This window comes from Balaenoptera musculus, chromosome 2 (assembly GCF_009873245.2).
Source record: "Balaenoptera musculus isolate JJ_BM4_2016_0621 chromosome 2, mBalMus1.pri.v3, whole genome shotgun sequence".
NCBI lineage: Eukaryota > Metazoa > Chordata > Mammalia > Artiodactyla > Balaenopteridae > Balaenoptera > Balaenoptera musculus.
In genome coordinates this window covers 35,161,471-35,178,762 of record NC_045786.1, presented here as the reverse complement: position 1 = coordinate 35,178,762, position 17,292 = coordinate 35,161,471, and the positions used below count along the sequence as shown (strand labels likewise).

Here is a 17,292-nt window from a genome sequence, read left to right as displayed (position 1 = left end):
GATGGCTACTTAGGTTGTTTCCATATCTTGGCTATTATAAATAACGCTGCTCTGAAAATTGGGGTGCATATATCTTTTTGAATTTGTGTTTTCATTTTCTTCAGATTTATACCCAGGAGTGGAATTGCTATATCACCTGGTAGTTCTCTTTTTAACTTTTTAAGGAATCTCCATACTGTTTGCCATAGCGGCTGCACTAATTGACATTCCCACTAACAGTGTACAAGTGTTCCCTTTTCCCATCCTCAGCAAACATTTATTATTTGTTGTCTTTTTGACAACAGATATTCTGACAGGTGTGAGGTGATATTTCATTCTGGTTTTGATATGCATTTCCCTGATGATTAGTGATGTTCAGCATCTTTTCATGTGCCTGTTGAATGCCCTCTGATTTTTGAAAAGATATTTACCCTGGAGGGTGAGCCACCTTAGTGGACCCACTTTGGGGTATCTGCTCTTGTTCCCTAGGGCAGGGCTCCTGGAACTGATGTACTTGTACCACATGAGAATGTCTCCCCATCCCCTAAGAGGACTGGAAGAGGGCCCTAACCTGAGCTGGTCTTTCTCCCAGGAACTTGGAAGTTGCTGGAACAAGACATATAAACCTGAAGGCCGGAGTAGTGGTGGCCATTCTCTGCCACATGGGCCAGAGAAGTAGAATAAAATAACATTCAGAAAGAACAAAGAATGAAGCAGAAACACACGGAGCTGCAGAGCTGAGAGGAGAAATAACTCCTCATTTCTTGGTAACAGTCCTCCCTGAGGTCTCACGGCATTATCCCTTTGGATCGAGACATTTTTGTGTTCCTATAAAAGGCTCCCTATCAGCGCACATAATCCATAAGGAGTGTTGAACCACCACTGGAAATGTAATAAGATGGAGAAAATTCTGATCACCTGAACTTCTCTAAGAGACTATTACACATAGTTGGAAGCAATACTTTGATTAGCCAGTAGGGGGAGACTCTATCAAAGGGTTTACTTAATACTGTCCCATCAAGCTGTTTATAAGATTCGTAACAGGAAAAGGGATGAGGGTGTCCTGTTAACTGCAGCGTTTTTGTTTTCTCCAGTGGGTATGAACCTTAGGGGGCCAAAAGTTGAGTTGCTTTGGACAAGAGGGCAGAGACTGAGTACTCTTCAGCCATCCCCTATGCAGAGATTAGCTTTTCTACTGAAAACAGTTGAACAAATATTCCAAGAATACTCAAAGAGGACATGTTAAAATCTACCAAATTGTTCTATGTGAGAATGGTGGTCCTATCTTCATAAGAAATCTCCCACCCTCTCTGTATAACTCATTCCAAGTTGACTTTTGTTGTTTCCAGCCCAAAGGACCTTAACTAATACAGCCTCTTTTTCTGCTTCGTTAGAAGACAGGGCCAGTGGGATGTCAGAAGAAACTATTTAGCTTCCTAAACATGAAAGATGAGAGAGGCACAAGGAGCTAGAGACCAAGGCAGATGCTGAAACCCAAGAGGCTGGTCATTGAGGATGCAGTAAAAGAATGCAAGATCGGTCCAGCAGAGAGCATCACTTCCTTCCGGGCAGGGATGGGACTGGGGATGGGGATGCCTGAGCTAGGGGGACACAGTCTGGGCACCAACACTGTGCACACAATTGGAACTCATGTGTTTTTCTATGTAAAAGATGAAAGTAGAAATGGCAGCAGAAATCGTAACAGTAACCCTGTTTCTACTAGTCTTCTCAATTTCTCATTCCTATTCAGTCCAGCTCTGCTCCTACCTCAAATAACCCTTTTCATCATCAGCCAGATGGAACTACTGATTCTGTAGGGCAGTAGATTCCAAGTCTGGCTTACTATCAGAGGTATGTGGGCAGCTTTCAAAAGATGTAGATTAAGAAAGAATTAAAAACAAAAGAAAACATAAACAAACAAACAAAGAGATATAGATTGCCAGGTTCCGCTCCCTCCGAAAGATTCTTATTCATTAAGTGCCAGCTGAGGCCCAAGAATCTTTAAAGAAACTTCCCAGGGAATTCTGACTCATGGCTGAGGTTAGGAATTACCTCTTTGGGGAACAAACCCTCTGGGTCCTCCAGCATTTCCTCAGATCCCTGTGTTGTCTTCTTGCCATAATGTGGGCTAGTTTACCCTGATAATGCTCACTCCCTTTATAACTCTTTTCAGTGGAAGCCACACCTCCCAAACCCTTCCCAGGGCCAATAATAGAGGCTAGCAGATAGCCTGCTCACCACTGATTCTCTACCAGTGGCCACTAATAATGTTACTCCTTGTAACACACCCTCTAATATTTACTGAGGCCCTACTATGGCAACTGGGGGTCTCCAGCCCGCCCACTGCATTGTAAAGTGAGATCTAGTACCTCACCTACCTTCAGCGAGCCCACAGGAAGCATGCCCAGTCAGCAGAAGAGGCCTGTGGGGGAAAATGAGGCCAGAAAACTGCAAAAGAAACCCACAGAAGCTCTCTAAACTAACCTAGTCCTTCTTCCATAAACCACCAGATATTTGGGGAAAACTAACAGCATGAAAGAAAAGTACTAGGACACTGGTACTAAAAGCTGAACAGCCAACCCTGGAGGAAGCAGAAACAATAGAGAAAATGAAAGGCAACTTGACTCTTCCCCCTTCAGGTCTAGGAATTTTTCTTCTATTACTTCTTTCATGTCTACCCTTTCAGTTCATTTCCATATCACTTTCTCTAAAACCCCACCTAATCAGATATCCTCCTGATAGATCCTTCCATGCCTTTTATCCTCTCTATTCTATTTTTTGCTTCTTGTGTTGGTTGGAAAGTTCATGGCATATCCAAGGGACTGAAAGAAGGACAGTGGCTGGAACACAAAGAGTGAGACAGAGTGAGGTCTCGAATAAAGCTGTGCAGGGAAGTAGGACTTGACCGTGCAATACTTTATAGGGCACGTGGTGGATTTTAGTCAACCTTTTCCCTAAGAGCAAGTGAAGCCTCTAAAGTGATGTTAATCTAGCAGGGAGACGGGGTGTGGTGGTGGTATGATCAGATTTGCATTTGGGAAAAGATTACTCTGGCTGCAGTAGGGAGACTGGGTTGGAAAGGAGCATGGATGGATGGAGGGAGACCAGTTGGATGGCTTGGCCAGGGGTGATGGTGGTAAAGATGGAAAAAATGGATGGGCTGGAGAAAAAATACGAAGAGCCAAAAGTCATATAAAAAGTAACCAGAAAAGTACAAATTACAATAAGATATTTTTTCATCCATCAGATTGGCAAAATTTTTAAAATACTGAAAAACCTATATAAAGTTGATGAAAAGGGGGACTCTCATATACTGTTGGTATAGACATTTTGATGGTAATTTAGTAGTGTCCGAATGAGCATGTCTGTCAATTCAAGTCCATATCTAAAATTTATCCCATAAGAATATTACCCTTTGTGCATAAAGATGTTCCGGGATGTTTACCGAAGCATTTGTTTGTAATAGCAAAAATTTGGAAACAATCAAATGTCCATTAGCAATGGAGTGAGGTAACATTAAGTACGACAATGCAAAAGAATAAAGTGACTCATGTACTCGGATGGGAAAAAGGTCGATAAGTAGAAAAAACAAGTTTCAGAAAAATATATCCAGTATGTTATAAAGAAAGCTCAAACCACGTAGGTGTTTGTAATATAAATATATCTTTGAGCGCGCAAAGTAAAACATCTGGGATGATACATATCAATCTGTGTGTGGTCTCCATCTTCCGAACAAAATTGGAAACTGGGTTTTCTGTTGAGAATAAGGGCAGCTGTTCCAGACATTTTCCATTCGAGGAGAATGGTTCTGGCTGGAATTGTTTTGGGAATAGGAAATGCAGCTGACCCTACATTGCCAAACCTTACTGAAGGCTCAAAATAGAAGCAGAGCCAGTTGTCAAGGTCATCTCATTTTCTCCAGCAAGACTCAGGATGTGGAGGAGGAAGGAAGAGCCATAGAGTGAGCACCTTCTATGACCCAGGCTGCTTAAGTGCCTCACACTAAACCAATTAATCAAAACTTCCCCCAAACAAGATAACCTAAAGACTAGGAGAAAATATTTGCAAATGATGCGACCGACCGACAAGGGCTTGATTTCCAAGATAAAGAAAGAGCTCATACAACTCAACAACAACAACAAAAAACAGACAACCCTATCCAAAAATGGGCAGAAGACCTAAACAGACGTTTGTCCAATGAAGAAATACAGATAGCCAATAGGCACATGTAAAGATGCTCAACATCGCTAATTATTAGAGAAATGCAAATCAAGACTATAATGAGGTACCACCTCACACCATTCACGATGGCCATCATTAAAACGTCTACAAATAACAAATGCTGGAGAGGGTGCGGAGAAAAGGGAACCCTCTTACACTGTTCGTGGGAATGCAAGGTGGTGCAGCCATTCTGGAAGACAGTATGGAGGTTCCTCAGAAAACTAAAAATAGAATTACCATATGATCCAGCAATCCCACTCCCAGGCATATATCCAGAGAAAACTATAATTCAAAAAGATACATGCACCCCTATGTTCAGAGCATCACTATTCACAATAGCCAAGACATGGAAACAACCTAAGTGTCCACTGACAGATGAATGGATAAAGAAGATGTGGTACCTATATGCAACGGAATACTACACAGCCATAAAAAAGAATGAAATAATGCCATTTGCAGCAACATGGATGCAACTAGAGATTATCATACTAAGTGAAGTAAGTCAGAAAGAGAAAGACAAATACCATACGATATCACTTATGTGTGGAATCTAAAATATGACACAAATGAACCTGTCTTTGAAACAGAAACAGAATCACGGACATAAGAGAATAGACCGGTGGTTGCCAAGGGGGAGGAGGTTGGGGGAGGGATGGAGTGGAAGGCTGGGGTGAGCCGATGTAAGTTTGTATATATAATGGATAGACAGTAAGTTCCTACTGTATAGCACAGAGAACTATATTCAATATTCTATGATAAGCCATAATGGAAAAGACTATTTAAAAAAAAGAATGTGTATATGTGTATAACTGAATCACTTTGCTGTACAGCAGAAAATAACACAACATTGTAAATCAACTCTACTTCAATTAAAAAAAACACAAAACCTCCAAACCAGAATTTCACACGGACACCACACTGTGCAGAGTAGGTGGTTAGGTAGTCCAAGGTTACACAAGAAGAGAGTGGCAGAACTCTGCATTTCCCCATTAGTGTGCCCTCTTGGCTTTCTCCTCACTTTCTCTGGCTGGAGCACGCTTCTCTGGGGTGGTGAAGTCGCCAGACGGAAGAGGTCTGGGTGACCTCTGAGTGACCTCAGGGAACAAAGTTCTTCTACCCCTAAATCATCTATCAGCTCAGACTTTTATAAAAGAGGGAAGCATTTTTTTTCTTGTGTAAGCCCCTTGACAAGATAAAAGTTAATTTTATTCTCTGCTAATAACGTTGGACGTTATTCTGTGCCAACGTCCTAATCAAACAGTTTCTAAACAAAGGAGTAAAGTAGTTCATTGAAAACACTAGGTTACAGATTTAATCTGTAAACCTAAATGAAATATTATTAGGCTTCATCAACTTTGTATATAGAGGGAAAAATACCTGTCTATTCTCAATGCTACTTTTTCCCTTCTCTTTGGGGTGTCTCTGTATGTTGAACATCCAAATAATTTGTAATGATAAATACTATATGTTAATGAGTATTTTGGTATAATACATACTATTGAGGGTGGCACCATGAGAAATCATAATTTAGTAGGAACTGTCCATTATGAGAGGTGGTATAGAGGACAGATGATGCCACTTTCAGGCGGTCATAGTCACTATCTGAGGTGGCAGAGGTTGTGTGCTGCCCTAGGGCGGGGCCGGTACCTCCTGTCATCACAGCCGGACTCAGAACGGTTGGGGTGTTGACAAATTATATGATGCTGCTGCTGCATCCTCACAGCGCGACCCAGGCAACGTCCAGGACACTGGAACAAAAGCACAATGCAGTATAAACAACATTGTGAGCTCATGCATGCTGGGGTTCCAAAACCATGTGCTGCGGCGGCATTGCTAAGGACTAGCTACAGGGGATCAGCTGTCCCCAGGGGAAGTTAGGGAGGATGGAAGCCCAGCTCTAAGGACCAGACAGCCCTCTTTCAGAGCCAGAAGTTTCCTTTCCTCCTCTTTTCCCCCAGAAACTGAGACCACTTCTGGGCAGAAGGGGAAAGGACAGGGCCAATCTGTAATTGACCAGGCTTAGGTTCAGAAATGACTGTGCTTAAAACCATAAGCCATGGGCAAGTTTGGGTTTTCCTGCTCAGAGCAAAATGAAGGCTATGTGTTGCGGTGAGTTCAATTACAGAATAAAAAATATTTTGACATGCAGTTCTTAAATTTTTCTGTACTCATAACACCTATTAATTTTTCTTGTAATTTGTTTTATGCTTGAAAAGGTCTTTCCCATCCTGATAGTTCTATTTGAGTTTAATTACTTTTACACTGAGCACTTTAATCAAGTCAGAATTTATTCTGATGTACGCTGTGAGTCTGGGCTCTCATTTTACTTATTTTTCTTACATTAGTTGACCAATTTCCCTCATACAATCTTTTTTTTTTTTTTGCTAACAACAGTATTGTCATATAATTCACATACTCTACAAGTCACTGTTTAATGTATACAATTTAATGGTTTTTAGAGTTGTGCAACCATCACCACAATCAATTTTAAGACATTGTCACCATCCCCAAAAGAAACCCTGTACCCTTTAGCATCTACTCCCAATTCCTCCCACGGCCTCTCCGCCTCAGGCCTAGACACCTGTTCAGCTACTTTTGTCTCTAGAGATTTACCTATTGTAGACACTTCATATAAATGGAATCATACAATATGTGGTCTTTTGTGTCTGCCTTCCTTCCCTGACCATAATGTCTTTAAGGTTCATTACCTTGTAATACATATTAGTACTTTATTCTTTTTAATGGCCAGATGGTATTCCATTGTACAAATATACCACATTTATCTGTCTGTCAGTTATTTCCAATTTTTGGAGTTTTATTATGGGTTTGATTTCAGTTATTCCCACTTTTTGGTTCTTATAAATAATGCTGCTATGAACATTCATGTGCAAGTTTTTGTGTGAACCTGTTTTCGTTTCTCTTCGGTACATACCTAGGAGTAGAATTACTGGGTCATATGGTAACGCAAACATTTAACCTTTTGAAGAACTGTCAGACTGTTTTCCAAAGTGGCTAGACCATTTTACATTCCCGCTTGCAAAGTATTAAGGTTCCAATTTCTCCATGTCCTCATCAACACTTACTACTATCTCTCTTTGTGATTAGCATTTCCCTAATGACTAATGACTAATGATGCTGTTCTTATTGGCCATTTGTAAGTCTGTATTGGAGAAATGTCTATTCAGATCCTTTTCAGTATTTTAATTAGTTTGTGTTTTTATTATTGAGTTTGAGTATTGTTTATATATTTTACAAACAAGTTCCCCTTCATATATATGATTTTAAAATACTTTCTCCCACTCTGTGGGCTGTCCACTTTCTTGATCATGTCCTTTGTAGCAAAAAAAGTTTTTAATTTTGATGTGGTCCAATTTATTTTTGTTGTTGTTGTAGCTTATGTTTTGGCGTCATATCTAAGAAACCATCTCCTAATCCAAAGCACGAAGATTTATGGCTACATTTTCTTCCAAGAGCTTTATTGTTTTAGCTCTTAAGTTTAGGTCTCTGATAAATTATGACTTAATTTTTTGTATATGTTGTAGGCTAGGAATCCAAGTTCATTCTTTTGTATGTGGCTATTCAGTTGTCCTGCACCATTTGTTGAGGAGATTATTCTTTCCCCATTGAATGGTCTTGTCATCTTTGCAGAAAATCAGCTGACATAGACACATGGATTTATCTCCAGAGTTTCAACTCTATTTCATCAATCTATGTGTCTATGCTATGCTAGTCCACACTCTCATGATTATTACAGTTTTGTAGTAAGTTTTGAAATTGAGAAGTCTGAGTCCTCCAACTTTGTTCTTTTTCTAGATTGTTCTGGCTATTCTGGGTCCCTTCTATTTCCATATGAATTTTAGGATCAGCTTGACAATTTCTGCAAAGAAGCTGGGATTTTGAAAGGGATTGTGTTGAATCTGTAGATCAACTTGGGGAGGGCTGTCATCTGAATAATATTAAGTCTTTTGATCCATAAATATAGGATGTCCTTTCATTTATTTAGATCTTATTTAATGTCTGGAAAAAAAACTTTCTGTAGTTTTATACTATTTATTTTTTTTGAACTATTCTTCCCTCTATGATGAGCTGCCTTTGAACTTTAAACACATTTTACATGGGTCGGTTTCTGTACTCTAATTATATTCCATGACTCACGTCTATTCCTATACTAATGCTGCACTATTTTACTACAACAGCTTTGCGGCACGCTCTGACATCAGATAAGGAAAGTCTTTCTATACCTCTAGTAATTTGTTTTTCTAAAAATTTCTTGTCCTCACTCATTCTCCCATATGAATGTCAAAATTATCATAAGTTCCGAAAAAAGAATTCTCCTGTAATCTGAATTGGAAGTACATTACATGTTTCAGTTCATTTAAAGGAATGGACTGCTCAACTTTTCTGTTATGTGTTTCAATAATGTGTTAAATTTTCCTTATAAGTTCTGTGATGGTTAATTTTATGTGTCATTTCTCACCCATACCTGATCAGGTGAAATTTAATGAGGCTTTGGACTTGGAATCGGTGTTGGAATGGGTTAAGACCTCTGTGGATATTGAGATGGGGTGAGTGTATTTTGCACATGAGAAGGACGTGAATTTTGGGGGGACCAAAGGGCATAATGTTATGGACCCGTTTGTATCCCCTCAAAATTTATATATTGAAGCTCTAACCACCAGTGTGACTGTATTTGGAGATAGGGTCTCTAAGGAGGTTACAGGTTAAATGAGGCCATAAGGGTGGGGCCTTAATCTGATAGGAATAGTGTCCTTATAAGAAGAGGAAGAGACACCAGAACTCTCTGTGTGTGTGCACAGAGAAGAGACCATGTGAGGATGTAGTTAGAAGGTGGCTGTCCACAAGCCAGAGAGAGAAGTCTGACCAAAACCAACCCAGAGAGCACCTTGATTTTGGACTTGTAGCCTCTAGAACTGGGAGAACATAAATTTCTGCTGTTTAAGGCACCCAATCTGTGGTTTCCTCTAATGGTGCCCTGCAGGCTAGACAGGGTCTACTACACATTTCTTAAATTTTTTTCCCAGGTATTTTTTATTATAATAGCATTCAAGGTGGTATTTGGAATACCGGTTCTGAGACTTCTGTGCACATATTACTAGTGTTCCTGTGCTCTTTTTCTTGAAGCCAGCTCTTGTCCCTATTGCCTCAAATCCGTCTATCTTGTAGCTTGTTATTGAGCTGCTGCATTCAAAGGGACCCGACCTTGGTTAACCTTTGTACTGGAAGATAGAGACACTATGATTTCCAAATGCAATCCTTGAGGTCAGACACATACATTCATTTTAGAGACCAATCAGACTTTTCCCCCAAATTAAAAAAGACAGTATTAGAAACAAGGTGATGATTTGTATGTGTGTGTTTTATTATATATTAGTCTCTTAAATCAAACAGAAAACAAAAAGTGGAGCTACAAACCAAAGTTACAATAGTACTAGCTTTTCTCATCGCCCGTCTATCTACTTTTACCAGAGGTCTTTATTTCTTCATAAGGCTTTGAGTTACTGTCCAGGGTCCTTGACTCCAACCTGAAGAACTCCCTGTGGCAGGCAGGTCTGGTGGTTAAGAACTCTCTCAACTCTTGATTAACTGGGAATGTCCTGATTTCTCCCTCATTTTCGAAGGAAAGTTTTGCTAGATATAGGATTCTTGGTTGACGGTTTCTTTCCTTCAACACTTCAAGTACATTGAGCCATGCCATCTGGCCTCCGAGGCTCCTGATGAGGAATCTGCTCATGACCTACCTTCCTGGCAAATCTTCTCTCAGCTTCATAGACTTTCATAATGTACCTTATCGTGTCTTATGCAACAGAACATTTTGTATAGTATCGTGAAGTCAGTTAAGTTGTAACATTACTTTGAGACCAGAACTTAAGGAAAAGGAATTGAATATTTCAGTGTAGACATTATGAGGTCTTTAAAATTATTACACATTTTCAAACTAGAAATAAAAAGGCCACTGAAGTATCCTACAGAGTTTAATTTATAACAAAGTGAATACCAATATCTAATAACACACGTGAAGAAAAATTTCTTTGGGATCCTTTTTCCTAAGTGTAAAGGGGCCTTGAACTCAAAAAGTGAGAAAACCACTGTGGTTTATCCCCAGCTGTGATGGGTCCATTTCTTGCTCTGACCTCAGAGTGCACCACTGTGATGTACTTCACAAAGCCCTATAAAAGAGAAAGCTGGGCCCAGGTTTTTGGTCCTTAGAGCCCAGGAAGCTGCTTTTGGTGACCTGACGGCCTTGGACCTACAGTTAGCTTGTTTTTTCCTTGTTTCTGCCATTTTGTTGATTTTTTTTTCTCTTTTCTCTACTCTTTTTAAATTTGTCTCATTTTTCTCTCTACAGTTAGCATAGTCAGTATTGTTGGTATAGTTAGCACAGCTGGTATAGTTAATCGTTTGTTAGCGTAGTTAGTGTAGTTAGTACTAGTTAGCGCTGTTGGTACAGTTAGCATAGTTAGCGTTGTTAGTAGAGATAGCATACTTAGCACTGTTAGTACAGTTAGCATTGTTAGTTAGCATAGTTAGCATTGCTAGGTAGTGCTGTCAGTCAGTGTAGTTAGCAGATCACCATGATGCAGGGCCTCACAGCCAACTCTGCTGACAAGGAGGCTCATATTGATGACTTCGAGATCCTCCACACCATTGGTGAAGGCATCTTCAGTAAAGTGAAGTTGGCCCGGCACATTCTGACCGGGACACAGGTGGCTGTCAAGATCATTAAGAAAAGGCGTCAGAGCTTCTCAAGTGTCCAGGCACTTTCCCGGGAAGTGTGCAATATGAAGGCTGTGAATCACCCCAATATTGTCGAACTGCTGGGGGTGATTGACACGGAGGACACTCTTTTCCTGGTGATGGAGTACGTCAGTGGGGGGGACATGTACCGCTATTTGAAGATCCATGGCCGTATGACAGAGGCGGAGGCCCGAGGCCCGTTCCAGCAGCTGGTCTCCGCCCTGCAGCACTGCCACCAGAGGGGCATCGTGCACCGGGACCTGAAGCCAAAGAACCTCCTCTTTGATTCCAACATGAATATCAAACTTACAGACTTTGGCCTCAGCAACAAGTGTGATGACACTGGCCTACTGGACACGATCTGCGGCACAGTCCCTTATGCTGCCCCGGAACTCTTGCTGGGGCAGAGGTACCGCGGCCCTGCGGCGGACGTGTGGAGCCTGGGAGTAGTGCTCTACACCATGGTAACTGGGTCCCGGCCCTTTGTGGGAAAAGACTTACAGCAGCTGCGGAAGAAAGTCCTACAAGGGCAGTACCCCATCCCACCATATCTGTCTTTGGAGATAAGGGATCTATTACAAAAAATGATTGCCCTCAACCCCAGTGACAGAGGCACCTTACTTGACCTCATGAGGCATCCATGGGTGAACGTGGGCCAGAAGGAGCCACTCCAGCCACCCTGTGAAGAGGACCGGGAGGTGACAATGGTGAGGACTCCGGGCTTGACTTGCGACCAGATCCAGGACACTGGAACAGGCAGTGTGAGCTCCATGAAACCCAAGGTGGGGGTCTCCATCATAACTGTGAAGCCCTTCTCTTCCGGGGACCTCAGTGGCAGTGAACTTGAGCCTTCTCCAAGCCCTGTGGTGTCCTCCCTGCAAACCAGGTGGCTCTACCAGAGAAAAAATGTGCAGCTGCAGGAAGACCAGCAGGCAGGGCAGAAGATCAGTGAGTCTGCCTGTCCCCCACCCAGCCTGGAGTCGAGGACTGCCACCCCCAGCCCAGCCCCCCAGCGTGGCACTGGGACATCCACCTCCAGCAGCAGCGGGATTGGAGCCCCAGAGGGAACCAGCTGCCCCCTGGGTGTGTCCAACACTGGAAGGTCCTCCCACACTGGGCAGCCTGAGAGTGTGTCCTCATCCACTCTCTCTGGCCACAGCCAGAAAAAGCAAGGGGTGGCTGGGAGAATCTGGAACTTCATTTTAAAACATCTTTGTTGCAAGCTGCCCAGCAAGAGGCGTCATAATAAAGTGAGCCCATGTGAACCCCATGGATGACCGAGGCAGGAAGGTCAGGCCGCCGCGCTCCCTGGGGCCCGGTCCGGTGGAAGATGAGTGTGTTCTCTGCACGGCCTTCAGAAGCATCGTATCCAAGACCCTGGCCAGCTCAGAGGATGGTCCGGAGCAGCCCGGGTGACCGAAAGCGAGGCCACCGTGGCTGCAGGTCTGCCCCTCAACCCCCACCTGGGTGAAACTTCAGAGACTGGACTGTCATTCCTGGGGCACGTCTCCCCTCCCCTGCTCTTCTGTCTTCCGTGTTGGTGGGGGAGGGGGATAGTTCTTGTTCCAACAACTCCTTGGTTCTTCCAATTCTAGTTAGTAAACTTGATGCTCCAGAAAGATGTATCACACTCTGCTTTGCGTCGTCCCTGCACAGAATGGGGGCTGTGCATTTTCCAGTTAGACAAGTGTGTAGCCATGCAGTGCTTGGAGTTAATCAGAACAACTAAAGGGAAACATGACCTAAGAGAATTAGCACAATGACTCCCAACAGCAACAACTGCTGCACTGCAGGGCAGAAATGCAGAAAGTGTGTATTACCTTCCTGAACTAACACTACCGAACATTTTCAGAAGGGCTGAGGGGAACTTTTGGTCCCTGCGGCCTGTGTTAATTACAAACAGAGAGGCCCATTAATAGGATAACAAGGTCCCGTGGACCAGCCTGTGCGCGGTGTGGTAAGGGCCCTGTGCAGCTGAGATTCATGACTGTCGTGCAGCAGTTGGGCTCTCCTGTTCCCCTGTGCGGAGGGGACCTGATGCATGGATTTATTTTACTTTAGTTTAGTTTTTTGATGTGGACCATTTTAAAAGTCTTTATTGAATTTGTTACAATATTGCGTCGGTATTATGTTTTGGTTTTTTGGCCGCGAGGCATGTGGGATCTTAGTCCCAGACTAGGGATCGAACCTGCACCCCCTGCACTGGAAGGCGAAGTCTTAACCACTGGACCACCAGGGAAGTCTCTTTTTTAATTTTAGTTTTTTGATGCATGGGTTTCACCACAGGGAGTGGATGATTATACTAGATGATCATACTATCAAAACACTAGATTTGTTAGCGTGACCTGGTTCCCTGGTTCAATAAGCCCTTGAACACACGGGTGACTGGAGCAGGGTCTTCTTCCCAGAGGCCTCTCTCTGGGGGCACATGCTCTCGGAGGCATCACCTGCACAGTTCCATCGGCTCTCGTGCGCTTACAGGTCACTTGCCGACTGCGGAATCCTTCACCGCGAGACACAGAGCACTCTGACCACGTGCCCGTGAACCACCTAAGAACAAAAACTACAGGAGCTTAGTAAGGACTGGTAGGACAGATCCTACAGGAAGTGCCTTCCAAAGGAAAAATCGATCCTAACATGATGACTGTTTCAGGGCCCTCACACGTCTCTCTGGGAATGGGCAGCAGCACAGATAACTCCCAGCCATATGCTCAGATATGCTTTTACTCAGAGAAGCAACAGAATCACCACGTAGAGACAACCAACATAGGAGTGGGATAGAGCCGTCTTCACGTATGTAAGGAGCCATGACCTGTGTGGCTTCATAGAGTAGAGCTAGGGCAAAATTAGGTGGAAACTTCAAAAAGGTGGATTTCAACTCCCTGAAACCAAAGGGAAGAAAATATTACTAAAGCACCTGTGTGCTCTTTGTGCTCTGAGATATTTGCGTGTTTTCTTATGTAATTGTCATCTTGTTCCCATTCTTGCAATGAAGACAGCGATGTCCACAGGGTTAAATAGCTAGGGTCACATAACTAACATGCCAACAAAGCTGGGACTGCTTCTAGATTTATCTGGCCCTAAAGTTCATAATGATTACTACAGGAGACTGAACTTGGAAGTGGACACCTTGGAGATATTGGGTGCTCTGTCACTCAAGATGTTCGAGCTGCCACCAGGATACTGCAGAGTAGGGGTTCCTAACCTGAGCCCCATGGTTCTCCAAGGGAACCATGGACTTGGATGGGAAAAGGATTACATCTTCATTGTCACTAAGCTCTAACGGCAATTGAGTATTGCCTTCAGTTGTAAAAATGCAGGCCACAACATATAGTAGTAGTAGCAATACCTGTGATTTTGTTAGCAATAGAAATCACAGCTGTTTTCACATGAAATGAAAATTGTGGCAGGCATCCAAAACAGCAATTACATTCATCACCATTTCAAAATCAATTGTACTACCAAATCCTATTATTTAGTGTGTTAGTAGAGAAGCAAATTTACTACTACATCACACATTTAAAACTACTTCAGTAACTATATTTCAATGTAATTAATTGGCTTCCTTTGTAATCAAGTATATTTTATTTTATAGATTAAAAACCCTTGTTTGAGAAGGGAGCCATAGGCTTCTCTAGACTACGAGGGGTCTGTGGCACTGAAATGTGAAGGACCCCTGATGTAGAGGGATCTAGGGTTAGATGATCTCTACTGTTTCTTCTAGGTATGAAAGTGTATGACTCTGTTTTTTCTAGGAGTGGCTAAAGGCTTGAGAGTACTTAATAAATAAGGATAAATTTCCCAATGTGAATTCTCACTTTGTGAGAATCACGAATGGACATAAACCAGTTTTCTTGGATCAAATTCCTCCTAGTTATTCTAGCATCAGTTTGCTGCTTCCTGAGGGACAGATGACTCTTGCACAAGCTCTTCCTTTGAAGGATAGGAAGAGCTCATGCAAGAGTCAAGGTGCCTACGGCACTGGAAGACAGGTCAAGGTGCCTACGGTATCCACGGCTCTTCTAAGAACGTGTTCCGAGCCATCTCTTTTGTTTCATGGTGTGACCATGCCTCCCACTTCTCCTCCAAGGCACAGATCATGGATCCGGGGTGGGCATTTGCACAGGGCAGTGAGCTGTACAACGTTATGTACACCTCCGATTCCTCCTCAGTAAAATGAGGTTGATAATAGTGTCTGCCTCACAGGTTTGTGCTCAGTAAGTGCTACTACCGTTTGGTTTTTGTCTTGGTTTGTTTTTTTGTTTGTTTTTACTGTGAATTTTGGCACTGTGAGCTAAAATATTGCCGGCCATATCAGTAAACAAAGGATGTTGCAGCCATCAAGCCATCACATTACGGCCGCCCTGACGGTGCACCACCCCGAGGAGACTCAGGACGAGAAAGCACAGGACACTGGCCCCAGATAGTGGAGGTGCACATCAAAGGAGTGATTTCGGTAAGCTCAGACTCTTGCATCTTCCCATACAGACAAAGGCGCTAAATTCCTTAACTTGACATAGCTGGTTTTCTTTAATTAATAGTAATCTTTTGATGTTCCAACTACCTGGTCTTTTGTTGCAAAAACTCCTATATATCGTGGCTCCCCAATCCCCTCCTTGCCACTTCAGAAGAGTTTCTCAGCATTATCTGCGATGCTATGTCCCAAGCTTGAAGTCCTCAGAATGTCCGTCGAATAAAACATACCTCTCGACTTTTAGGTTGTGCAGTATTTTCAGTCGACGGCATCATTGGTCAATTATCTGCTAGGGACTATGCTATTCAATCATTCATTCATTCTTTTAACCAATATTTTTAGAGAGTGTGCAGTGGGGCAATCACTGTGCTGAGTGCTGGTGATAACTTGTTAAACACACCAGCTGTGGATTTGTTCTCATAGAACTGATGGTCCAGTGCGTGGGCAAGACAGGCAGATTGTGGTAAGAGCTGTGCAGAAGAATGACACGGAAAGAGAAAAACAGAGAGCACAGGGGTCTGGGTTAGTTTGGGGACTAGAAGGTTTCCCTGAAAATAGATGGATAGGAATAACTAAGTGAAACGAGAGTAAGCAGTATGTGCAAAGGCCCCGAGTCAGGAGACAGAACGGTATATCGAAGGGACGAAAGAGACTATTGTGGATGGAGATCCAATAACCAGGCTGGGAGAGACAGCAATGAGACAGAAAGGCAGCCTGAGACCCAAGCACGGAGGGACTTTTATTCTTTCACTCACGTATTCGGCCAGGCAGCAAATAGGTACTGGGCCCTTACTATGTGCAAGGCATTATTTTAGACATTGGGGGACAAAATGAACAAGATAGACACAGTCCCTATGCCAGGAACTTTGACCTTTGTCCTAAGAACAATGGGAAGGCAGGGAAGGATTTTTTTTTTTTTTTTACCATCTTTATTGGAGTATAACTGCTTTCCAATGCTGTGTTAGTTTCTGCTTTATGACAAAGTGAATCAGCTATACGTATACATATATCCCCATATCTCCTCCCTCTTGCATCTCTCTCCCACCCTCCCTATCCCACCCCTCTCGGTGGTCACAAAGCACCGAGCTGATCTCCCTGTGTTATGCGGCTGCTTCCCACTAGATATCTGTTTTACACTGGGTAGTGGATACATGTCCATGCCACTCTCTCAGTTCATCGCAGCTTACCCTTCCCCCTCCCTGTGTCCTCAAGTCCATTCTCTAAGTCCACGTCTTTATTCCTGTCCTGCCCGTAGTTTCTTCAGATCCATTTTTTTGTTTGTTTTTTGTTTAGATTCCATATATATGTGTTAGCATACGGTATTTGTTTTTCTCTTTCTGACTTACTTCACTCTGTATGACAGACTCTAGGTCCATCCACTTCACTACAAATAACTCAGTTTCGTTTCTTTTTATGGCTGAGTCATATTCTATTGTATATGGGTGCCACATCTTCTTTATCCATTTATCTGTCGATGGACACTTAGGTTGCTTCCATGTCCGGGCTGTTGTAAACAAAGCTGCAGTGAACATTGTGGTACAGGACTCTTTTTGAAGTATAGTTTTCTCAGAGTATATGCCCTGTAGTGGGATTTCTGGGTCGTATGGTAGTTCTATTGTTAGTTTTTTTAAGGAACCTCCATACTGTTCTCCATAGTGGCTGTATCAATTTACATTCTCACCAACAGTGCAAGAGGGTTTCCTCTTCGACAGAGGAGCATCGTGATGAGTTTGTGTTTTGGGTTTTTTTTTTTAAGTTTTTTTTTTAATGTGAACCATTTTTAAAGTCTTTATTGAATCTGTTACAATATTGCTTCAGTTTTATGTTTTGGTTTTTTGGCCGCGAGGCATGTGGGACCTTAG

General features: G+C 42.7%; 1 protein-coding gene across 1 annotated transcript in view; it reads right to left on the bottom strand.

Annotated features, from left to right (window-relative positions):
* Positions 1 to 5,785: 5,785 nt before the first annotated feature.
* The window catches only part of LOC118890028 (ADAMTS-like protein 3), a 62,251-nt gene continuing 50,744 nt past the window's right edge, over positions 5,786 to 17,292 (bottom strand). Inside the window, exons 7-8 of the mRNA XM_036842265.1 lie at positions 13,302 to 13,506; positions 5,786 to 5,948 (exon numbers count right to left, since the gene is read on the bottom strand). Of these exons, the coding sequence (XP_036698160.1) occupies positions 5,799 to 5,948; positions 13,302 to 13,506 (355 nt within the window). The 3' untranslated portion in view covers positions 5,786 to 5,798. The remainder of the gene's footprint in view (positions 5,949 to 13,301; positions 13,507 to 17,292) is intronic.